Here is a 21,014-nt window from a genome sequence, read left to right as displayed (position 1 = left end):
GTACACGAACCTGCACCGCCCAAATGCACCCATGTGACCAATTAACCAAATAATCTCGTACATTTTTTGATTGTGGGAGGAAACCCGAGCAGACGCGGGGAGAATGTACAATCACCCTCTAGACAGCACTGCATATTTTTTTAATTTGTGAATAACTTTGTTAGTCATAGTTCTGTTAAAGTTTTTTTTTAAAGAAACTTTGAATTGTCTGAAAATGTTTCAGATTATCAGAGACATTTAGAGCAACAATTCTTAAGTCTTTTAAAGAAGCAATTTGTCAAAAACCAATTAGTGCAATCTGGAGGATCCACTACTCAAGGCCGAGTTGCCACATGAAGACTGCTCCACTACTTGGCAGGATTCATGGATACGGAAATTGTATTTGAATTAACACTAATAATGGGAAAGCAATCGAAAAATATTCTGACTTAGTCATTTAATATAATTTGCTGAGAAACTTCCAACAATTATACTAATATATTTTCACAAACTGTTACATGTTTCATTGTAAGTAGACTGTCAACTAGGAGCCGTAGGTGATGCTGGTAGAGGACCCATGATTCGGAGCCCAACAGGAGTGTGGGTATGACAATGGCTCTGTATACGCTAATCTTTGTGAGGTTTTTCAGTTGGTTGTTTTTCTAGACTCTTTTGTGTAGTCTTCCAAAGGCGCTATTGCGTTGTCTCCGCTCCATCCTCAACATTCATTGGAGCGACTTCATCCCTAACATCGAAGTACTCGAGCTGGCAGAGGCCGACAGCATCGCATCCACGCTGCTGAAGATCCAACTGCGCTGGGTAGGTCACGTCTCCAGAATGGGGGACCATCGCCTTCCCAAGATCGTGTTATATGGCGAGCTCTCCACTGGCCACCGTGACAGAGGTGCACCAAAGAAGAGGTACAAGGACTGCCTAAAGAAATCTCTTGGTGCCTGCCACATTGATCACTGCCAATGGGCTGATCTCGCCTCGAGCCGTGCATCTTGGCGCCTCACAGTTCGGCGGGCAGCAACCTCCTTTGAAGAAGACCGCAGAACCCACCTCACTGACAAAAGACAAAGGAGGAAAAACCCAACCCCAACCAACTAATTTTCCCCTGCAACCGCTGCAACCGTGTCTGCCTGTCCCGCATCGGACTTGTCAGCCACAAATGAGCCTGCAGCTGCCGTGGACATTTACCCCTCCATAAATCTTCGTCCGCGAAGCCAAGCCAAAGAAGAAAAAAGTCTGTCAACTACTAACACTGATCCATGATGACAGCTAACATTGATCCAGTCATCAGTAGTTCTGAAGCATTAACCAATAACACAGATATGTTCATTGCTAACTTTATCAATTAGTTACTGATATTGATTCATCAACTGCTAAACATTGATCCATCACCTGGCAACATCTTTCTTTCAACTGCCGACATTAGTCCAGCCATTACCATGGGTGATCCATTAATAGCTAAATTAATCTATTAATTGTTAAGATTAATCTATTAGCTGGTAATCTCGATCTAGTAACAGATAATATGGATCCATTTATTGCCAGCATTAATCATTAATATTCATACATTCAATGCTGTGATCCATCAGCCATTTACATTCATGCATTGAACACTATTATTGATCCCTCAACGTCAACATTGATCTGTTAACCAAAACATTGATTTATTAACTTCTAACTTTGAACCCTCATCCATGAACTGCTAAAACTGATCTATTCACTGTTAACACTGATCCGTGAACTACTAAGATTAATACATTAATTGCTAATCTATTAGCCACTTGGGCTGATCTGTCAGCTGTTAATATTGATTAATTAATCCTTGACATTAATTTATCAGCCATTGATCTATATGTGTGTTGATACCTGATATGCAGCCAATAGCAGAAATAATAGATTTTTTTTAGCCACGACACAAGTATGAGAGATAAAAATAGAACCACGTTCAAGCGACATGGTTACAGGAATGATTGAGATAATTAGATATAATGAGAAAACTCATTGTGATGACCACTGATCAATCTTTTGCCAGAAAAGAGCACCTCATTGCACTGTGCTTTAGACATACAAAATGTCCATGGTTCATTGAAGCTAACTCAACTTCAGAATATGAATCTAACATTGACATCATATTATTCAAGCCACGAACAGTGGGATTTCAGAAATAAAAGTTTCATGATTCCAACTTCAAGGGAACCAATCTGTTCTAAGTAATTTGATTGGCTGTGTCTATGCTTATAACCTTTTGATCCCATTTTCAGTCAGATAGTCTTCCAGATATTTTTCAAAGAACTAATCAACTTCTGAAGGTGTTTGCTTACAAGTATTTACTGTTCCATGATTTTTATAATAATTAGATGTCCTCAAGGCATGTTGATTTTTGAACTCGTGCCCTCTACTACTGTACTCACTGTTTAAACTAAATTACCTGCTTGTCATTTCATTATTCATCACTCTCTGCATTGTAAAGATCTGAATAACATCCCAATCAGTTTTCTTCAATGAAATTAGGTAGCATCTGTAAGTATCTCTTTATAATGTAATGATCATGGCTACTTATTTAAATTTCAGTTACTCAAAGTTTCACATGCTGTTTAAATAAAGCTGAATCAATAACTTGCAAGAGGTTAAAATAATCTATTTTAAAAAATCATAAAATAATTTCTGGTAGCCTCTCTCTGCTCGATCAGCCTTGTTGATGTCAGCTTCACATTAATTGGATACTTTCAGTAAACGGTTAAGTATTTTACTTGTAAAGCCTTTCCTGCATTAGGCTTTATGAATGGCTACTTATCTTTCACGGTAGGTGGAAGCTGAGTAGAATATTTGCTTCTTGCATCCCTATCATTTTAATGTGTTCATGTGCTTTAATCATGTATTTCTGGATGCCCCCCACCCCCAAAACTTAGAAGGGACAGCATCCATAATTTCCCTCATCCTCACAAATTAATTATTAGTCTGAGCCTCCTGTGCCCTGAGATTCCTTTTTTCCCCAACTGATTTTAGTCTAGACTCTAGAGCAAGATACGCTTTGATCAGAGTATATTCTAAAAAGTCACAATTTTTCACAGCATGTGCTCACATTAGTAAGTCTGTAACAGAATTCATCTTGTATTTACTCAGTAGCAACTGACTGATCTTCAGACTAGTTCCAACCTTGCAAACCTGGTTTGGGCAGTTGATCCGTAAGTTTTATTTCTACTGGCACAGCTTACAACTCCTATGTCTTTCTGCCCCTAGAAAGGGTGATCTGTGACCCGTGTCACTAACAGCTTGTAGAAAGTGACACTATATATATGACAGGCAAAAAAAAACTGCAGGAATATTGATCTTGTATCTAAAAATCTTTTCTAGTTTTATTTCAATTGGTTATTTTTGTTGCTTCTGTTTGATGATATGGAGTACAATTTTGAGTGATGTGCTATGTCTTTATTTTGGAAGTGCTCTCCCATTGGCAGTGAACTCATAAGAAAACAGGAAATAGAAGCAATAATCAGCCTAGTGAACACTTGCCCAAATGGGTGCTGTTGAAGCCACCAAGGAGATAACATCCCTGCCGTAAAGTATGTCTGCACTGCACCCGTTATCTAATAATAATCTTCTTCCACTCTGAGAGCAGCAGCAGTCATCAAGGATCCACAGCACCCAGCACATGCTCTTTTCTCGCTGCTACCATCAGGAAAAAGGTCTAGGTGCCACAAGACTCGCACCGCCAGGTTCAGGAACAGCTGCTACCCCTCCACCATCAGACTCCTCAACGGCAAACTCAATCAGAGACTCATTTACGGTCTCTTACTTGTCCACTTTATTGATTTTCTTTTTGTTCTCTCTGTATTGCACAATCAGTTTGTTTACATTTGTTATCTGCGTACAGTTCTTTGCTTACATGTTTATGCTGTGTACATTTTTTTTTTACATTACCAATTAGTGGTAATTCTGGCATACTCACAGTAAAAACAAAGGTATCTCAGGGTTGTATGTGATGTCAGGTATGTACGCTGACAATAAATCTGAGTCTGTCTCTCTCCAAGAATATCAAGAGCAATAATGTCTTGCAATGATTTTCCAGGTCTTGTATCATCCTCATCTGGACAAATATCATCATTGTTTTATTTCTTGGGATTTCCATCTAAATTCAAGGTTTACAGATATTGACAGCCCACCACTACCTCTTGCTAATTACCTGTATTAAAAGCATTTCCAGTCTTGCTAATATTATCTCTTATTCTGTGTAGTACAGTGATGTGGTCTCACAGCTGCAGAAAGCTTGGTTCAGTGATATCTGTGCGCCATTTGCACATTCTCCCTGTGACGACAGTGGGCCTCCACTGGGTGCTCTGCTTTCTTTCAATTCCCCAAAGACTTGTGGTGTCTTGTAAATAATCCCTGAGCCTGTGTAAGAGGAGAAGAATCGGAGGTGGGTTGAGAGGGATGTGGGAGAAAGTAAATTGCCAGGCTGCAGAGTACAGACCTGGTGAAACTGAGTCAATTGTCACTGGCCTCACTTACTTGCCTAGTCAGATAAGACAGGCGGGAATATTCTCCCATAGTGTGGCTCACGGGTTTATTTTTTGTATTGAGGCAATGGGGAAATTGTGAGCGAGTAAACACCCAGCATATTAGTGTCTAACTCATATAACACCAGTGTATTCATGATCCATCACTTCTAAATCCTCTCATATTGTTGGCTTGAAGCAAAGGCACAGTGTGACCATCATGAGATCTAGGAGCAGAAGTAGGCTAATCAGCTCATCGAGTCTGTTCCGTCATTCTATCATGAGCTGCTCCATCCTCCCACTCATCCCCACTCCCTGCCCTCTCTCCGTAACCCTTGATGCCCTGACTAATCAAATACCTGTCAATCTCAGTCTGAAATACACCCAATGACCTTGCTTCCACAACCACCTATGGCAACAAGTTCCACAGACTCACAGTCCTCTAACTAAAGTATTTTTTCTGCACTTCTGTTTTAAATGGATGCGCTTTTATCCTGAAGTTGTGCCCTCTTGTTCTAGACTCCCCCACCGTGGGAAACAACCTTGCCACATTTACTCTGTCCAGGCCTTTCAGCATTCAAAATGTCTCTATGAGGTTCCCCTGCCCCCCCCCCCATCCGTCTGTACTCCCAGTACAGTTGAAGTGCTGACAAACGATCCTCGTATGTTAACCTTTCATTCCTGTTGAAGGAATAGTTTGAAGGCCTTGCTGTAAACAGAAAGTGAATGAGATTTCTTGTCACCTCGCAGTGACTGAGATGACATGCAAAATTGGTTCCAAGGTCATTTGGAATTTTGTGAGATTATAAAAAGCTTTGTCTCAGTGCTTGACATTAGTTTTGAAGGGAATATACAGCATATGCATGTTCAAAATGGAAGAAATCAAATAGTGCAGTCCTTCCCAACAAACTCCTTTCATTTTCTCTCAACAATAGTTTTAAATGAAATACAAGCTAATCAGATGATTTTCATGTCTCATTTTCTAAAGAAAAGAATATTAAATTTTACATGATATTTCTGAATGCCTATCAATGTGAGAATCATCTGCCATTGCCCAAATTTTGCCCAACCTTTTTACAAGTAAACCTCTGGAAATTGCTCAAACGTTAGACAACGTATCCTCCAAAAATGACCCAATAATTGTGATGATAAAAGGGTTTGCGGCAATGGGATGTACAGACTGAGACCGTGCAACCAAAACTTAAATCAAGGCTATTCACGATGGATGTGAGGAAGAATTACCTCACACCACACAAAGGATAGTGAAGGTCTTGAACCTTCATTCTAAAGAGATGTTATGTCCAGGATTTGGGTGAAAATTTCAAACTTAAGTTTGATCATTTTTTTTTATTAGGGGAGCTGCAAAGGGATATTGAACCTGGATGAAATGATGGAATTCATTTACAGATTAGCTGAGAGCTGATTGTATGGGAAGTATCTGAAGGGGCTGAATGGCATACATCTGCTCAAATGTTCCTTCTTGTGATACTGATTGAAAGTTTTTATTATGTGACTAATTTTTTCTGGTAAGCACGTCATCAACAGGTCTGTTTATTTCAATGCGTTGTCGCACATTAAACTGGCTTAATTGTCGTCGGGTCAGGATATGGGCATTCACTATTCAACAGCACAATGAAAATACTTTCTTCAGAGAGTAATTCAAGCAGGTGATTCATCTTTACCTTCCCTGGGTATTTGGGGGTAGATGGTAAATGCTCATCTTGCAAATGATATCCAGTGAATTAAAAAAAGTTTTTTTTTACCACAAGTGGTTACTGGAATAGAGACGATGGCATCATTTGAAAATGTTTTAAATGTTTGAACAACCAACTTTGTAAAATAGTACAGTATAGGACGTCAGATAGACATGTTCAAATGTAATGGCCAGATTATTTGTATTTCTTTGAATTCCATTTAAAACTTACTAACAATTATGTGGGTTTTTTTTCTTGCATTAACTTTGCTGCAGATCGATCAGCTGAAGCACAGGTTAAACAAAGTCGAGGAAGAATGCAAATTGGAGCGCAACCAATCCCTCAAACTGAAAAATGACATTGAGCAGAGGCCGAGGAAAGAGCAGATGCTGGAATTAGAACGAGAGAATGAGATGTTAAAGACCAAAGTCCAGGAATTACAATCAGTCATTCAGGTAACCATGATTATCATTAACACAGAAATTTACTTCATGTAAGGAATCACAAAATGAACAAGTCATTGATTCCATTTGAAGCGAGCACTTGGTGTTGGACATTTTGCTGTCATTTTAAGGCATAGCGTATCCATTTTTACATCAACATAGTAGCATTTACATATCACTTAATGAGCTGCTTGTTGCCTCCACTCCCTTACGCCTGCAATATCCTGCCATCTCTCTGGCCGAAGGACAAAACGGTCATTTGTATCCCACTGACTATTCTGCCAGTCACTTTCAGACTGCAGTCGAAGTCCAAAAACCTGGACTGCTCGGGGATTGGGTCGGTCCGGATTTTCAGATCTTCCACATTCTTGGGCAGAACTTTTAAAATTCATATTTAAAGAGGGACAAAGAGGAGATGAACTGGTAAAATTTGATGGTTTATTCATTAGCCAATGCAGCATGCTTCGTTTATCAAAATGAGCAGTTTGAAAGAAAGATAAAAATATAAATAAATTTTTTCACGACAAAATATAATGCTTGAAATTATATTTTAAAATGAACATTGTAAAAGAAAAATACAGTAAACAAATGAAAGCAGAAGTTATTTAATACAAATTAATTCATATAAAATAATACTTCATAATATTTTATGAAAATGTTATGAAACATTTTCATTTTAAATACAAAGTACCAAAAAAAAACAAATAAATATTTATTAATTCATTTCTGCGACTTTTGTGCATCTGTGGTGCTTATGCATGTGTACACGCACTCCAAAGTTTGCTAAATTTAAAAAGGTAGACAGTTTTCAAAAAGTCTGGATACTTGGGTGGTCTGGATTTTTGGAATTCTGCTGTATTTCCAACTTGTTCTTGATAGCATCTGACAAAAATCAATCATTTTTAGGCATCCTTCTCTCTTCCTAGACATTGCTTTTGCTTTCTTCAATCGAATGAGAGACGATAGTTTGAATTTGAGAATGACACAGATGTAATGGTGTGGTGCTACCTGGACATGTTTGCGTTATTGTTATCATTAGCTGTTACATTGATGAGTAAAGAGCATGAAATGGTACAAGAATATAGGAACTTGTATAAAGGACATTTTTAAGTTGCAGGTATCATCTCACCTCCCTTAAATCACACCCTCTCATGGGTAAAGATAATTGGTCGTCAGGCCAATAGCTCGTGAGCTGCCATTGGTTCAGAGGCCAGATGGTAAAAGATGTCCAGGGGCACCTTCATTTCTCCTCTTCTCACAAAGCTAGAAACTTTCAATATAAGACCATCGCTCGTAAGTTCAGTGAGATATTTGGAGGCAGCTTTACTATTGATTGATTGGAATGTGAATTTTCCACGAACAACAATGGATTGCTTGAGGTAAATTGTGAAGATGCAATTGAAGATGTGCTAAACAAATACATGAAACAGAAGAGTGGCAATAGTTGGGTTGATCATGTTAGAGGGGAGGGGTGGAGATTCATGTGTAGCAGAAACAGGTGGTCCTCTCCATTCAATATCATACTCTATAGGCCAACATTTTCCCTTTTATCTGTGACATGGCATTTTCTCTGGTTTTTCTGATATGTCAGATTAGTGTAAAAATGGCATAAAAAGTTAATGAAACTTTAAATTACTTTGAAATTCTACCTGGATAATTGTAAAATCAAATACGATTAGATGTAGAGAGGCAGTCATATGGATTTTCAATTTGCAGGAGCTTATATTATTCAACCATGCAAGTCATTGTGTGTGGGCACCATTCTTGGCTGATTGGCCGATAGAGAATAAGGCAGGGGTCCTGTTACTCTCCAGCAATGATCTTGTGAATACCCACTAGGAATCGGTCACCGTGGCAGCCTACTTGGTATATTCGGCAATAGGAGGCCCTCACCCATTTCAAAGTCTGTAGCATTGCAGTGATGTCAATTATCCATTCCAAGGCATTTGGCATCACAGCAACCCACAAACAATTGCCACCATGAGTCAACAATTCTTTATGCCCAAAGGGCAGAAATGTAATTTTGTGCAGGACTCCAGCTTGCAAGGATATGTAATTGATTTTTAGGTTATGTTTTTATCACATCACGGTCAAAGCGGTTACACGGCTTGATCAAACTTTTACCTCCGTCCCTCAAACAGTGTGGTGACCTCATTGATGATGTATTGTTTCCTTCATACTGCATCACAACTACTGGCTGGAATTTATATCCAAGTCTTGAGAAGGATTTGGACAGACAATCTTTTAATGCATTCAGAATAATACACTGGTCCAGACTTTGATTACATCAACATACATGGTAATATGGTGTGTACTCTCCCTCAAGTTACCTTGGAAGACTATAATTGAGAGTTTATATTATGTTTGGGGAGTTCTTGTAAAACTTGGTAGCCATTTATGGTTTCACTTCTGTATTATTAAAGGTTCACTTTTACTTTAGTTCAGATTAGGAGTTTGAATTCCACATATTGTAGATAGATCATTATTTTAGTTTCTTCATAGCATTTGTCTTCCATACTCAATCTGAAAATTCCTGTCTGGAAGCCAGGAAGGAGTCACTTAAATCAAATTATTTAAAGCGAGTAACTTGTTTTATGTTGAATTAATTTTTAAAGTTAAATTGAAGACCCTTAACATCAACAGTGAATGATGACCACAAGACCAATAACAATGAATTAACATAAAATCCATTAATTGTGAGTGGTTCCCCTGTGATTATTCATGCAAGCCAAGCATCAAATTAACATTAAATAATCTTTGATAATGACATCATCTTGACCCATGATGTAGACAGGATAATACCTCACAGGCAATGAATAATTTGTGACATTCAATGCATTTAGTTTTAATTAAATGATCCACATCTGCAAAAAAATTGGTAAATTACAGAATTATCCAAACCAGTCAACCAATAAACTATGCGGTAGTCGGGCTGGTATTAGAATTAATAATGATACTTATTTCTTATCAAAACAGTACATTTAATTGGATTAATTTGTCTTGCTGCCTCATTATAAAGCCTCTATGAGCTAAGTTCAAGCTTCTAGTCAAATTTATATGATACAGTGAGAAGGGTTTGCTTTGTGATACCAATTAATGGGCCCAGCATGCTATCTTGAAGCAGTCAGGACAACAGTCTATGCGGTTTCAGAGAGATCTTGTACATTTAGGTCACCTTTACAGGCTAACATTTCTTTACTTTTCCATATGAGGTTTGAATCCCACATCCTGTAGACATTCAATTATTTTAGTTTGTTCTGAAATAAAAGAGATTAATGAAAATGAGTCGTCTTTGTTGAACACAGAATGATTTTAAACTTCTTAAATTGAGTGTAAAGTTTGGAATTCGGCCATGAGAATATTTGTGCAAATGGGCAAGGCATGGTGCCTCATTACAGTACTCAGTTTATGGTTCATAACCTGAGTTTAGTCAAGATTTTCTCATGTAATAGTGTTCAATGCAGGTGATAGATTTTAATTAAGAATGTTTTAAGAGACCATAAATTAAAATATAAGCATTATAGATTAAATTAAATCAACAGCTAAAACCTTTAGTGTTGTATCTGTAAAAAATGTGTTGGTCAAGTATAAGGTGAGCTTGCGTAAACTGGATAGGTATGAAATGTCAGACACATTGAATTGCACGAAGACCCGAGATTGCAGATGTTGGAATTCGGAGCAAGGACAAACTGCTAGAGGAACTCAACAAGTCATGTGGCATCTGTGAGAGAAATTGGACAGTGACGTTTTGGGTCAAGACATTTTATGTTGAGTGAAAAAGAAGAAGAGTGGAGACAACCATTATGAAGAGGTGGGAAGGGGATCGGTGGAGCAAGAAATGGATGAATGCAGTTAGGGAGCAATTCATTGGAAGATAGAGTGAGGTGGAGAAGGAAAAGATAGAGATAATCACACAACTGGATGGTTATAATTGGAGACAAGAAAACATGAAGATGCTGGAATCTGACAAGGAAGGTAGATGAAGAGTGGGACCAAATAGAGAGGAAATGATGGGTAGATGGGAAGAGTAGAGCAAGTCATAGGAGACCCAGTGGGCAGATGGAGTAGGTGGGTGAGGGTAAAGAAACTGGATGGTGTGGGGGTAGTTGGAATGGAGAGGTTATGTGACAGGACCTGGGGAGATCAGAAGGAGTGAGAAAGAGACATAGTGGAACAGGTTCCTTATATTGTGGAATAAATATTCATGCTGTTGGGCTGAATGCTACTGCGGCAGAATGCTACTGAGGCAGAATGAAGTATACCAAAACCCAAAGGGGACTAATATCCTGGTGGGAATTGTTTGCGGTGTTGGGGGGGGGGGGGGTAGTTAAACTAATTTGTCAGGGGGTTGGGGACCAGAGTGCTTTGGCTGAAGAAGGGGGAAGTGGCAGTAAAATGAAAATAGTGTGGAACAAGGATAGCAGGCAGGTGAGGAGACAAAATAATATCCAGAGGGATAACGGAGACACAGTACATTCAAAAACTGGTCTAAAGGTATTCTACCTAAATGCACACAGCATTTGAAACAAAGTGGATGATCTTGCTGTACAGCTACAGTTTGGAGGGTACGATGCTGTGGCCATTAATGAGTTGAAGCTAAAGGATGCATGTCATTGGGAGCTGAACGTCCAAGGATACATAGTGTATTGCAAGGATAGGCACGGAAGTAGAGGGTCTGCTGGTAACCAACAGTATTAAATCATTGTAAAGGAAGGGCATGGGACCAGAAGAGGTAGAGTCTTTAAGGGTTGAGTTAAGGAATGGTAAAGGTAAAAGGGCACTAGTAGCAGTTATATACAGGGCCCCAAACAGCAGCCATGATGTGAATTACAAAATACAACTGGAAATAGATAAGTCATGTCAGAAGGACAGGATTACCATAGTTATGGGGGATTTTAACAGGAAAGTAGATTAGGAAAGTCAGGAGAAGGAGTTTTTGGAGTATCTACGCGATGGCTTTTTGGAGCAGCGCGTTGATGAGACCACCAGGGGATAAGCTATTCTGGATTGGGTGTTGTGTAATCAACCAGAGATGATTAGAGATCTTAAGGTAAAGAAACCCTTTGGAGGCAGTGATCACAATATGATTGAGTTCACTTTGAAATTTGAAAAGGAGAGGCTAGAGTCTGATGTCTCAGTATTTAGTGGAGTAAAGGAAATTACAGTCACATGAGAGAGGAACTGGCCAATGTCAATTGGAAAAACACACTAATGGGGAAGACAGCAGATCAGCTATGGCTGGAGTTTATGCGCAAAATGAGGACAGGCACAAACCAAGAAAGAAAGAAAATTATGAATGAAAAATGAGACAATTCTGGATGATGAGGAAATTTGAAGCAAAAGAGAGAACAGACAAGAAAGCAAAAATTAGTGGGAAGATAGAGGACTGGAAAACTTTTAAAGATATGGAGAAGACAACTAAGGAGGTGATTAGGAAGGAAAAAATGAATTATGAAAGGAGGTTAGCAAGCGATATCAAAGATGATACCAAGAGCTTTTTTTTTAATATATAAAGAGTAAAAGAGTGAACAAAGTAGACATAGAACCAATAGAAAATATCGCTGAAGTAATTGTAATGGAAGACAAGGAAATAGCAGAGGAACTCGATTAATATTTTGCTTCAGTCTTCACTGTGGGAGGTATTAGTAGCACACTGAACTCTCATGGCTCTCCTGGAAGAGAAGTGAGTGCAGTCAAGATCATGAGAAAGGGTACTTGGGATCTTCCAGGAATCAATGGAGCCTGGTATGGTTCTGGTGGACTGAAGGGTTGCAAATATCACTCCACTTTTGAAGAAGGGAGCGAGGCAGCAGAAAGAAAATTATAGACCTGTCAGCAGTTGGGAAGCTACTGAAGTCGATTGTCAAGGATGAGATTACAAAATACCTAGAGGTGCATGAAAAGATAGGCCCAAGTCAGCATAATTTCCTTAAAGGAATATTATGCCTGACAAACCTATTGCAATTTTTTTTGAAGAGATCAGAGTAAGGATAGTCAGGGGAGATGCAGTGGATGTTGTGTATTTGGACTTTCAAAAGGCCTTCAGAAAGTTGCCATACATAAGGCTGCTAAACAAGATGAGAGCTCATGGAACTACAGAAAGGATACTAGCATGGCTAGAACATTGGCTGGCCAGCAGGAAACAGAGAGTAGGAATAAAAGGATCCAATTCTGGTTGGCTACTGGTTACCAGTGGTGTTCCACAGGGGTCAGTGTTGGAGCCGCTTCTTTTCACATTTTCTATAAATGATTTGGAATAGATGACTTTGTGTATAAATTTACAGATGATGCCAAAATAGGAGGTAGGGGAGGTGGTGCTGAAAAGGCCGAAGGGCTGCAGAGAGAAGGATAGATTAGGAAAATGGGCAAGGAGATAGCAGATGAAATACAATGTTGGTCATGAAACTTTGGTAGAAGAAATAGTCGGACATATTGTTATTTAGATGGGTAGAAAATTCAAAATTCCGAAGTGCAAAGAGACTTGAGAGTCCTCATGCTGGATACCTCCAGGTTGAGTCGTTGGTAAAGAAGGCGAATGCAGTGTTGACATTAATTTCTAGAGGGGATAGCGAACAAGAGCAGGGATGTAATGTTGAGGCTCCATAAAACACTGGCGTACAGTCTTGGGCATTGTATTTGAGAGAAGACATGCTGGCATTGGAGAAGGCTTAGAGAAGATTTACTAGAATGATATCAGGAATGAAAGGGTTAGTATATGAGGAACAATTGTCGGCTCTTGGTCTGTAGTCGTTGGAGTTCAGAAGGATGGGGGAAGACCTCATAAGGTATTTTGAATGCTGAAAGGGTTGGACAGAGTAGATCTGCCAAGGATGTTTCCCATGGTAGGAGATGTGAGGACATTTCAGGATAAAAATGGTGTCAACTTAAAAGAGAGATGCAGAAAAAAATTCTTTAATCATAGGGTTGTTTAGTCTGTGGAACATAGCCACAGATGCCTGGAAGCAGGGTCATTGGGTATATTTAAGGCAGAGATTGACAGGTATTTGATTAGTCAGGGCATCGATGGTTATGGAGAGATAGCTGGGGAGTGAGGCTGTGTGGGTGAATAGATTAGCTCATGATGGAATAGCGGAGCAGACTCGATGGGCCTACTTCTGCTCCAATATCTTAGGAACTTTTATCATTGTTTCCAAGAAAACATCGCTGCTCTTAGTGCATTCTTGTACCAACAAATAAAACGAGTTGTCTTGGATGTGATGAAGATTGCACTGCTTTTTATAAATCTGCCATTGCTGACAGAAGCTTCACTGTGATGCTGTTCAGAGGAGCAGAGCTGACAAATCCACCTTTCCCCAGTTGATATGAAAGAACAGCTGTGATCCCTATTACAAATACTTTTACATTGGATATAGGCATTAGAAGCCGACAGCCTAGGAATATGTGGTCGACAGGCTAGTTAGGGATGACAAGTTATTTTCTGTCTACTTCAAAAGTGAACAAGTGGGGAGGGGGGTGGCCATGCAAAGGATCTGAGCAGATATGTTCTGAAAGAGCTCTCCAGGAAAAGTATTAAAAATTGTTTGAAAGTTTAAAAATTAGAGCTAGTACTAGGACCAAGGCAACCAAAAACAAAAACTGAAGAAACAGCAGCTCAGCCAGGAACATTGAGTGAAATCCTGATGAGGAATGGCACAGAAGGGGCCTTGGGACTGGCTGAATCTGGCAGAGCTTGGGCCCAAAATATAGCCAATATCTTGAACAAAGTGGAAACTTTGGGCGCTTGTTTTATGGGCATTGACTCAGCGCTGAGATATATTGGTAATGATATCAGGCATAAAAAGAGCTCGAAGACTTAATGGAACGAATGATGCAAGTGGTGACTGGATGGACATATCAAAAGACAGGCTAAAGACTGGGAGAAAAAGCAAAAAGACGGGACACAGATAGAAAAGGAATGGTGGACAAGATCAACCATATGGAAAATTTCAGCAGGCCTAATAATGTAAGAATTATTGGACTGAGATAAGGAATCGAGGGGAAAACCCCGGTGAGCTCTTTTTGAAATATGGATCCAACAAATGCTGTGGCAAAACAAGTTAATTGCAATGCTGCAAATTGAAAGGGCTCAACACATCCTTGGACCCTGAAGAACCGGTGTTGAACGACCACGACCAGTCCTGGTAAGACTTTTAAGTTACTGGGAGTGGGATGGGAGCAGCATACGATATTCAAAAAATAACAGCAGCCCATTAATGGTGGACAGCGAAAAAGTAATGTTTTTCCAGGACTTTAGCCCTGCCTTGAGCAAAGAAAAGAATTTGATGAGGTAAAGAGACAACTGCAATCCAAAAACTTAAAATACTCAATGACTTACCCAGTGAAGGTAATCGAAGAATTTTCAAGAATACGGAAGAATTTGAAGAGATTAAAGCTTTTAGGACTAACTAAAAAATGTATCTTTTTTTTCAATCTTGTAGTATGAACCATCTTATTTTTACTGCTCAAGTGCAAAAACAAATCACTGTAATATACATAGAGAGCTCTGGGGAGAGAGGAAAGTGGCAGAGTGGGGACTCTGATCTAAGGGAGAAAATAGTGCCAGGAGAAGGGAGCAGTTTACAAAAAATGGTGCTAAAGGGAGGGGTTCTTCTTTGGAAAATTCCGTGGGCCTTTTTCACGGGCTTATGGGTTTTACTGCTTACTGCACTGTCAGCGCTAGGGATGTGTGTGTGTTTTTTTTAAAAAGGGGAAATATATATTACTCAAAAGGGAAATGTTCCTTAAAAGGGAAATGCTGAAGTATCATTTAAAAAGTCAGAAAGATTTTATTGATATACAATATTTGAAAAAATATATGGATAAAACACTAAAGTTTATTCATCTTAATATTAATGGGTTAAATGGGATGGTGAAGAGGAAAAGGGTCTTGGCATACTTAAAGAAATTAAAAATTATAATCTTCAGGAGACACATCTTACTAAATTGGAACATGATAAATTGAAAAGAGGATAGGTAGAACAAGTAGTATGTCTTAACCATTTACGGAGCGGAAACAGGCCATGTTGGCCTTTCGAGTCCGCACCGGTTCACTGATTTTGTGCACCCTCTTCAGGCATTGGTCCCGGTAGATCTAAACACAATATAAAATATATCTGTCAACCAGTATACAGAGGAAATTAACATAATATCTGATGGAGTTCAGGAATTAATCAGCATGGACACTTATGAATAGCTAAGCCCCAAATCATGATGATGATGAAGCCTTTATGAAGGATATCTTCTTAAAAACAGCAGAGGTAAGACAAAGTATATTGGTCAGAGAAGATTTTAATTTTTGCTTGGGCCCATTATTAGATAAATGTGTGAGAATAGTAACTAAGGCAAAAGCGGCAAAAACCATATTACATATATGAAGGATCTAAATCTTATCGCTATATGGAGTCAATTAAAACCCAGAAAGAGAGAGACTCTTCCTTTTACTCAAGGATGGACAATTCGGGGGCGTGGCAAGATGGCGTAGAGCCCAGACGTGTAATCTCGACCTCTCTGGCCAGACTTTTAAGAACCCGTCTTTAACTTTTTGTTTTTAAGTTTAAACTTTTTAAAAACTTTGTTTAAAGTATTAAGGAGTTGTTATGGCTACTAATGGCAAAAAGATTAAACCTCAAGTACAGAAGAAACTACATTTTCGGAGTGTTCAAGATTTAGGGCCTGGAAAAACTGCAGATGAAAAACAAATGATTACTGCTCACCAGGAGAAGGATATCTCTGCAATTATTCGTTCTCAGGAGGAAAGTGTGTGTTTCCAAGAAGTGGATCCTGATTCTGACAGTCTGCTAATGGCAGAGGGAGCTCGCAGAAAAATGAATCCATTGTTTGAAACCACTCAGGCAGTACTTCAATCTGAAGAGCTTGATCTTATCCGTGAGTTCTTGAAACAACAGCGAGTTGTGAGGGGAGACCAGTATTAACCCCCTGAGGAAGTCGGGGTGTCGTCGTTGGGAGTTCAAACACACAGTAAAACTGTTAAAATGCCTGCTGTTGAGCTGCAGCAGCAGTTCAGTTATCTGATTCTGACACTATGTTAAAGAAAACATGGTCTGGTCTTTCTGAATTACAAGTTAACCTGTTAAGTACCGTTACTCAGCCGATATTGCAAGAGTTAGCTCAAATGAAAGATAGTATGAGGTCAGAATTCATTACAGTTAATACACGAATGGAAGTATTTTGAAGATTTTTTAAAATTTCAGTCTGCTTTTCTGGAATGTAAACAGCAAGTGGCCTCTAATACAGAAAAAGTGATGGAGGTGGAAAAATCCGTTAAAGAATTGCGAGAACGTGAGAAGGAGTTAGAGAGGAAAGTAGATTATTTGGAGAATCAAAGTAGAAGGAACAATGTGAAGATTGTTGGTTTGCCGGAAGGTATGGAAGATCAAGATCCTCTTCGTTTTTTTACAGAATGGATCCCACAAATATTGGGATAAGAATTTTTCTATGGAGGCTTGGTATTGGAAAGAGCTCATAGAGCCTTAAGAAGAAGGCCTCCGCCTGATCAATCACCGAGACCCGTGATAATTCGATGCTTGAATTATTTGGACAGAGAAACGATACTTCGTCTAGCAGTGCAAAATGTGAGACAACGACAAGCTCCGTTAATGATTCAGAACAGTAGGGTTTTTTTTATCCCGATTTGAGTCAAGAGATTATTCAGCGTCGGCATCGATTTAATCCAGTTAAAGAAGTTCTGTGGCGTAAAGGCTATAAGTCTACTTTTTGTTATCTGGCAGTGTTGAAGGTGTTTTGTGGAGACTTTCAATCTCGGTTTTTTGAGAATGAGCGTGAAACAATGATTTTTGCTGATTCGTTGCCAGATGTACAAGGTCCAAGACGTAGTCCACTATTGTCTCCTAAAGAAAAATCTGGTTGTTCTGGAAATGGAAGAAATGGGAGAAATGGGAATGGAAAAAGCCTAATTTCTCCTGAAATGGGGTCGTCGAGTTTGGAATCTCTTGGATGAATAGAAGAACTTACTTATTCTTACTTTATTTTTATGTCATTATGATATCTTGTTGTTATTTTTTGTTTGGCTGGGGAGGGAGAGATTTGCTCTATGTTCTATTAGTCATCAGCCACTGGTGGGTGATCCACACCCAAGTTTAGTTTAGGGATTACTACCTTTTGGTAGTTTTTTCTTGGGTTTTTTTTAACTATCTTTTTTTTCTATTTTTTTTAATTTTTATTTAGACTTTAATTTGTGGTTTCTTTTTCTCCTATTGGAGGGCCTATTTACGTTGATCTGAGTTTTTATATATAGATATTATTAGTTTTTAGTAATAATAGTGGATATGTCAAAGTTGAGGTTTGCTACTTTTAATGTTCGAGGTTTAAACACACCGATTAAGCGTAAACTCATTTTGGCATATATTAAGAAAAAGAAAAATTGATGTTGCTTTTTTTAATATGGTTTTCATGAATCAGATTTGTGTTTTAGATGTGGTAATGCTGTTGAAACTTTTTTTCATACAGTTTGGTTATGTATATACACACAATCTTTTTGGAAGAAAGTACAATTGTTTCTGGAATACCTGTATAAGATTAAGATACTTTTAGATCTGACAGTATTTTTATTGGGTAGTTTGCAACCTTTGAAAGGTCTGGGATTAGATAAATTTCAACTTGCTTTTGTATATTTAGCATTATCTGTAACAAAAAATGTATTGTTAGTACATGGAAAGATACGAATATGATTGATGTTAATAGATGGCATAATGAGATGAGGGGAGCTGGCTGATGGAGGACCTCAGTTTTCTTCAGGCTGACTTCCAGGCCAAACATTTTGGCAGTTTCCGCAAAGCAGGACGTCAAGCGCTGAAGAGCTGGCTCTGAATGGGCAACTAAAGCGGCATCATCTGCAAAGAGTAGTTCACGGACAAGTTTCTCTTGTGTCTTGGTGTGAGCTTGCAGGCGCCTCAGATTGAAGAGACTGCCATCCGTGCGGTACCGGATGTAAACAGCGTCTTCATTGTTGGGGTCTTTCATGGCTTGGTTCAGCATCATGCTGAAGAAGATTGAAAAGAGGGTTGGTGCGAGAACACAGCCTTGCTTCACGGTCCTCCATCAGCCAGCTCCCCACCATGACTACCAGCCCCCCCACATCTCCATCGGGCACACAAAACTCAAAACGGTCAACCAGTTTACCTATCTCGGCTGCACCATTTCATCAGATGCAAGGATCGACAATGAGATAGACAACAGACTCGCCAAGGCAAATAGCGCCTTTGGAAGACTACACAAAAGAGTCTGGAAAAACAACCAACTGAAAAACCTCACAAAGATAAGCGTATACAGAGCCGTTGTCATACCCACACTCCTGTTCGGCTCCGAATCATGGGTCCTCTACCGGCACCACCTACGGCTCCTAGAACGCTTCCACCAGCGTTGTCTCCGCTCCATCCTCAACATCCATTGGAGCGCTCACACCCCTAACGTCGAGGTACTCGAGATGGCAGAGGTCGACAGCATCGAGTCCACGCTGCTGAAGATCCAGCTGCGCTGGATGGGTCACGTCTCCAGAATGGAGGACCATCGCCTTCCCAAGATCGTATTATATGGCGAGCTCTCCACTGGCCACCGTGACAGAGGTGCACCAAAGAAAAGGTACAAGGACTGCCTAAAGAAATCTCTTGGTGCCTGCCACATTGACCACCGCCAGTGGGCTGATAACGCCTCAAACCGTGCATCTTGGCGCCTCACAGTTTGGCGGGCAGCAGCCTCCTTTGAAGAAGACCGCAGAGCCCACCTCACTGACAAAAGGCAAAGGAGGAAAAACCCAACACCCAACCCCAACCAACCAATTTTCCCTTGCAACCGCTGCAATCGTGTCTGCCTGTCCCGCATCGGACTGGTCAGCCACAAACGAGCCTGCAGCTGACGTGGACTTTTTACCCCCTCCATAAATCTTCGTCCGCGAAGCCAAGCCAAAGAAGAATGAGATGAAATATTGTTTAATAATGGAAAAAATTACGTATGTTTTGCGTGATAATTAGTTTTTTTATTAATAAGGGGTTGTTATATTCAGAATATTTACATATTGATTTACATTGATTAGATCTTAATATGTACGCTTAATTTTTCTTTTTCTTTCTTTATGGCTCTCCTTAGGAGAGTTGGCTGAAAAGTGGGGGGGGGGTCTTTTTTTTTTCTCTTTTTTCTTTTATATATATATAAAATATATCGTTCATGTTTCTTTCTTCTTTCTTTGGCTTGGCTTCGCGGTTGAAGGTTTATGGAAGGGTAATGTCCATGTCTGCTGCAGGCTCGTTTGTGGCTGACAAGTCCGATGCGAGACAGGCAGACACGGTTGCAGCGATTGCAAGGGTAAATTGGTTGGTTGGGGTTGGGTGTTGGGTTTTTCCTCCTTTGTCTTTTGTCAGTGAGGTGGGCTCTGCGGACTTCTTCCGAGGAGGTTGCTGCCCGCCGAACTGTGAGGCGCCAAGATGCACGGTTTGAGGCGATATCAGCCCACTGGCGGCGGTCAATGTGGCAGGCACCAAGAGATTTCTTTAGGCAGTCCTTGTACCTCTTCTTTGGAGCACCTCTGTCTCAGTGGCCAGTGGAGAACTCGCCATATAACACGATCTTGGGAAGGCGATGGTCCTCCATTCTGGAGACGTGACCTACCCAGCGCAGTTGGATCTTCAGCAGCGTGGATTCGATGCTGTCGGCCTCTGCCATCTCGAGTACTTCGATGTTAGGGATGAAGTCGCTCCAATGAATGTTGAGGATGGAGCGGAGACAACGCTGGTGGAAGCGTTCTAGGAGCCGTAGGTGGTGCCGGTAGAGGACCCATGATTTGGAGCCGAACAGGAGTGTGGGTATGACAACGGCCCTGTATACGCTAATCTTTGTGAGGTTTTTCAGTTGGTTGTTTTTCCAGACTCTTTTGTGTAGTCTTCCAAAGACACTCTTTGCCTTGGCGAGTCTGTTGTCTATCTCGTTGTCGATCCTTGCATCCGATGAAATGGTGCAGCCGAGATAGGTAAACTGGTTGACCGTTTTGAGTTTTGTGTGCCCGATGGAGATGTGGGGGGGCTGGTAGTCATGGTGGGGAGCTGGCTGATGGAGGACCTCCGTTTTCTTCAGGCTGACTTCCAGGCCAAACATTTTGGCAGTTTCCGCAAAACAGGACGTCAAGCGCTGAAGAGCTGGCTCTGAATGGGCAACTAAAGCGGCATCGTCTGCAAGGGGTAGTTCACGGACAAGTTGCTCTTGTGTCTTGGTGTGAGCTTGCAGACGCCTCAGATTGAAGAGACTGCCATCCGTGCAGTACCGGATGTAAACAGCGTCTTCATTGTTGAGGTCTTTCATGGCTTGTTTCAGCATCATGATTAAAAAGAGGGTTGGTGCGAGAACGCAGCCTTGCTTCACGC

The 21,014-nt window shown here is 40.1% G+C and overlaps 1 protein-coding gene across 5 annotated transcripts in view; it reads left to right on the top strand.

Moving 5' to 3' along the window:
* Nucleotides 1–21,014, top strand: part of card11 (caspase recruitment domain family, member 11) — a 286,003-nt gene that overhangs the window by 146,543 nt on the left and 118,446 nt on the right. For all 5 annotated transcript variants that reach the window (XR_011347238.1, XR_011347237.1, XM_069905859.1 and 2 more), the window contains exon 5: nucleotides 6,457–6,636. Coding sequence is in view for 3 of the 5 variants with exons in the window: in XM_069905859.1 (XP_069761960.1) it covers nucleotides 6,457–6,636 (180 nt within the window). In the remaining 2 variants the exon portion in view is untranslated. The remainder of the gene's footprint in view (nucleotides 1–6,456; nucleotides 6,637–21,014) is intronic.

This window comes from Narcine bancroftii, chromosome 12 (genome assembly GCF_036971445.1).
Source record: "Narcine bancroftii isolate sNarBan1 chromosome 12, sNarBan1.hap1, whole genome shotgun sequence".
In the NCBI taxonomy this organism is placed as follows: domain Eukaryota; kingdom Metazoa; phylum Chordata; class Chondrichthyes; order Torpediniformes; family Narcinidae; genus Narcine; species Narcine bancroftii.
Note: the sequence above shows the minus strand (reverse complement) of the source record. Positions and strands in the feature narration are given on the sequence as shown.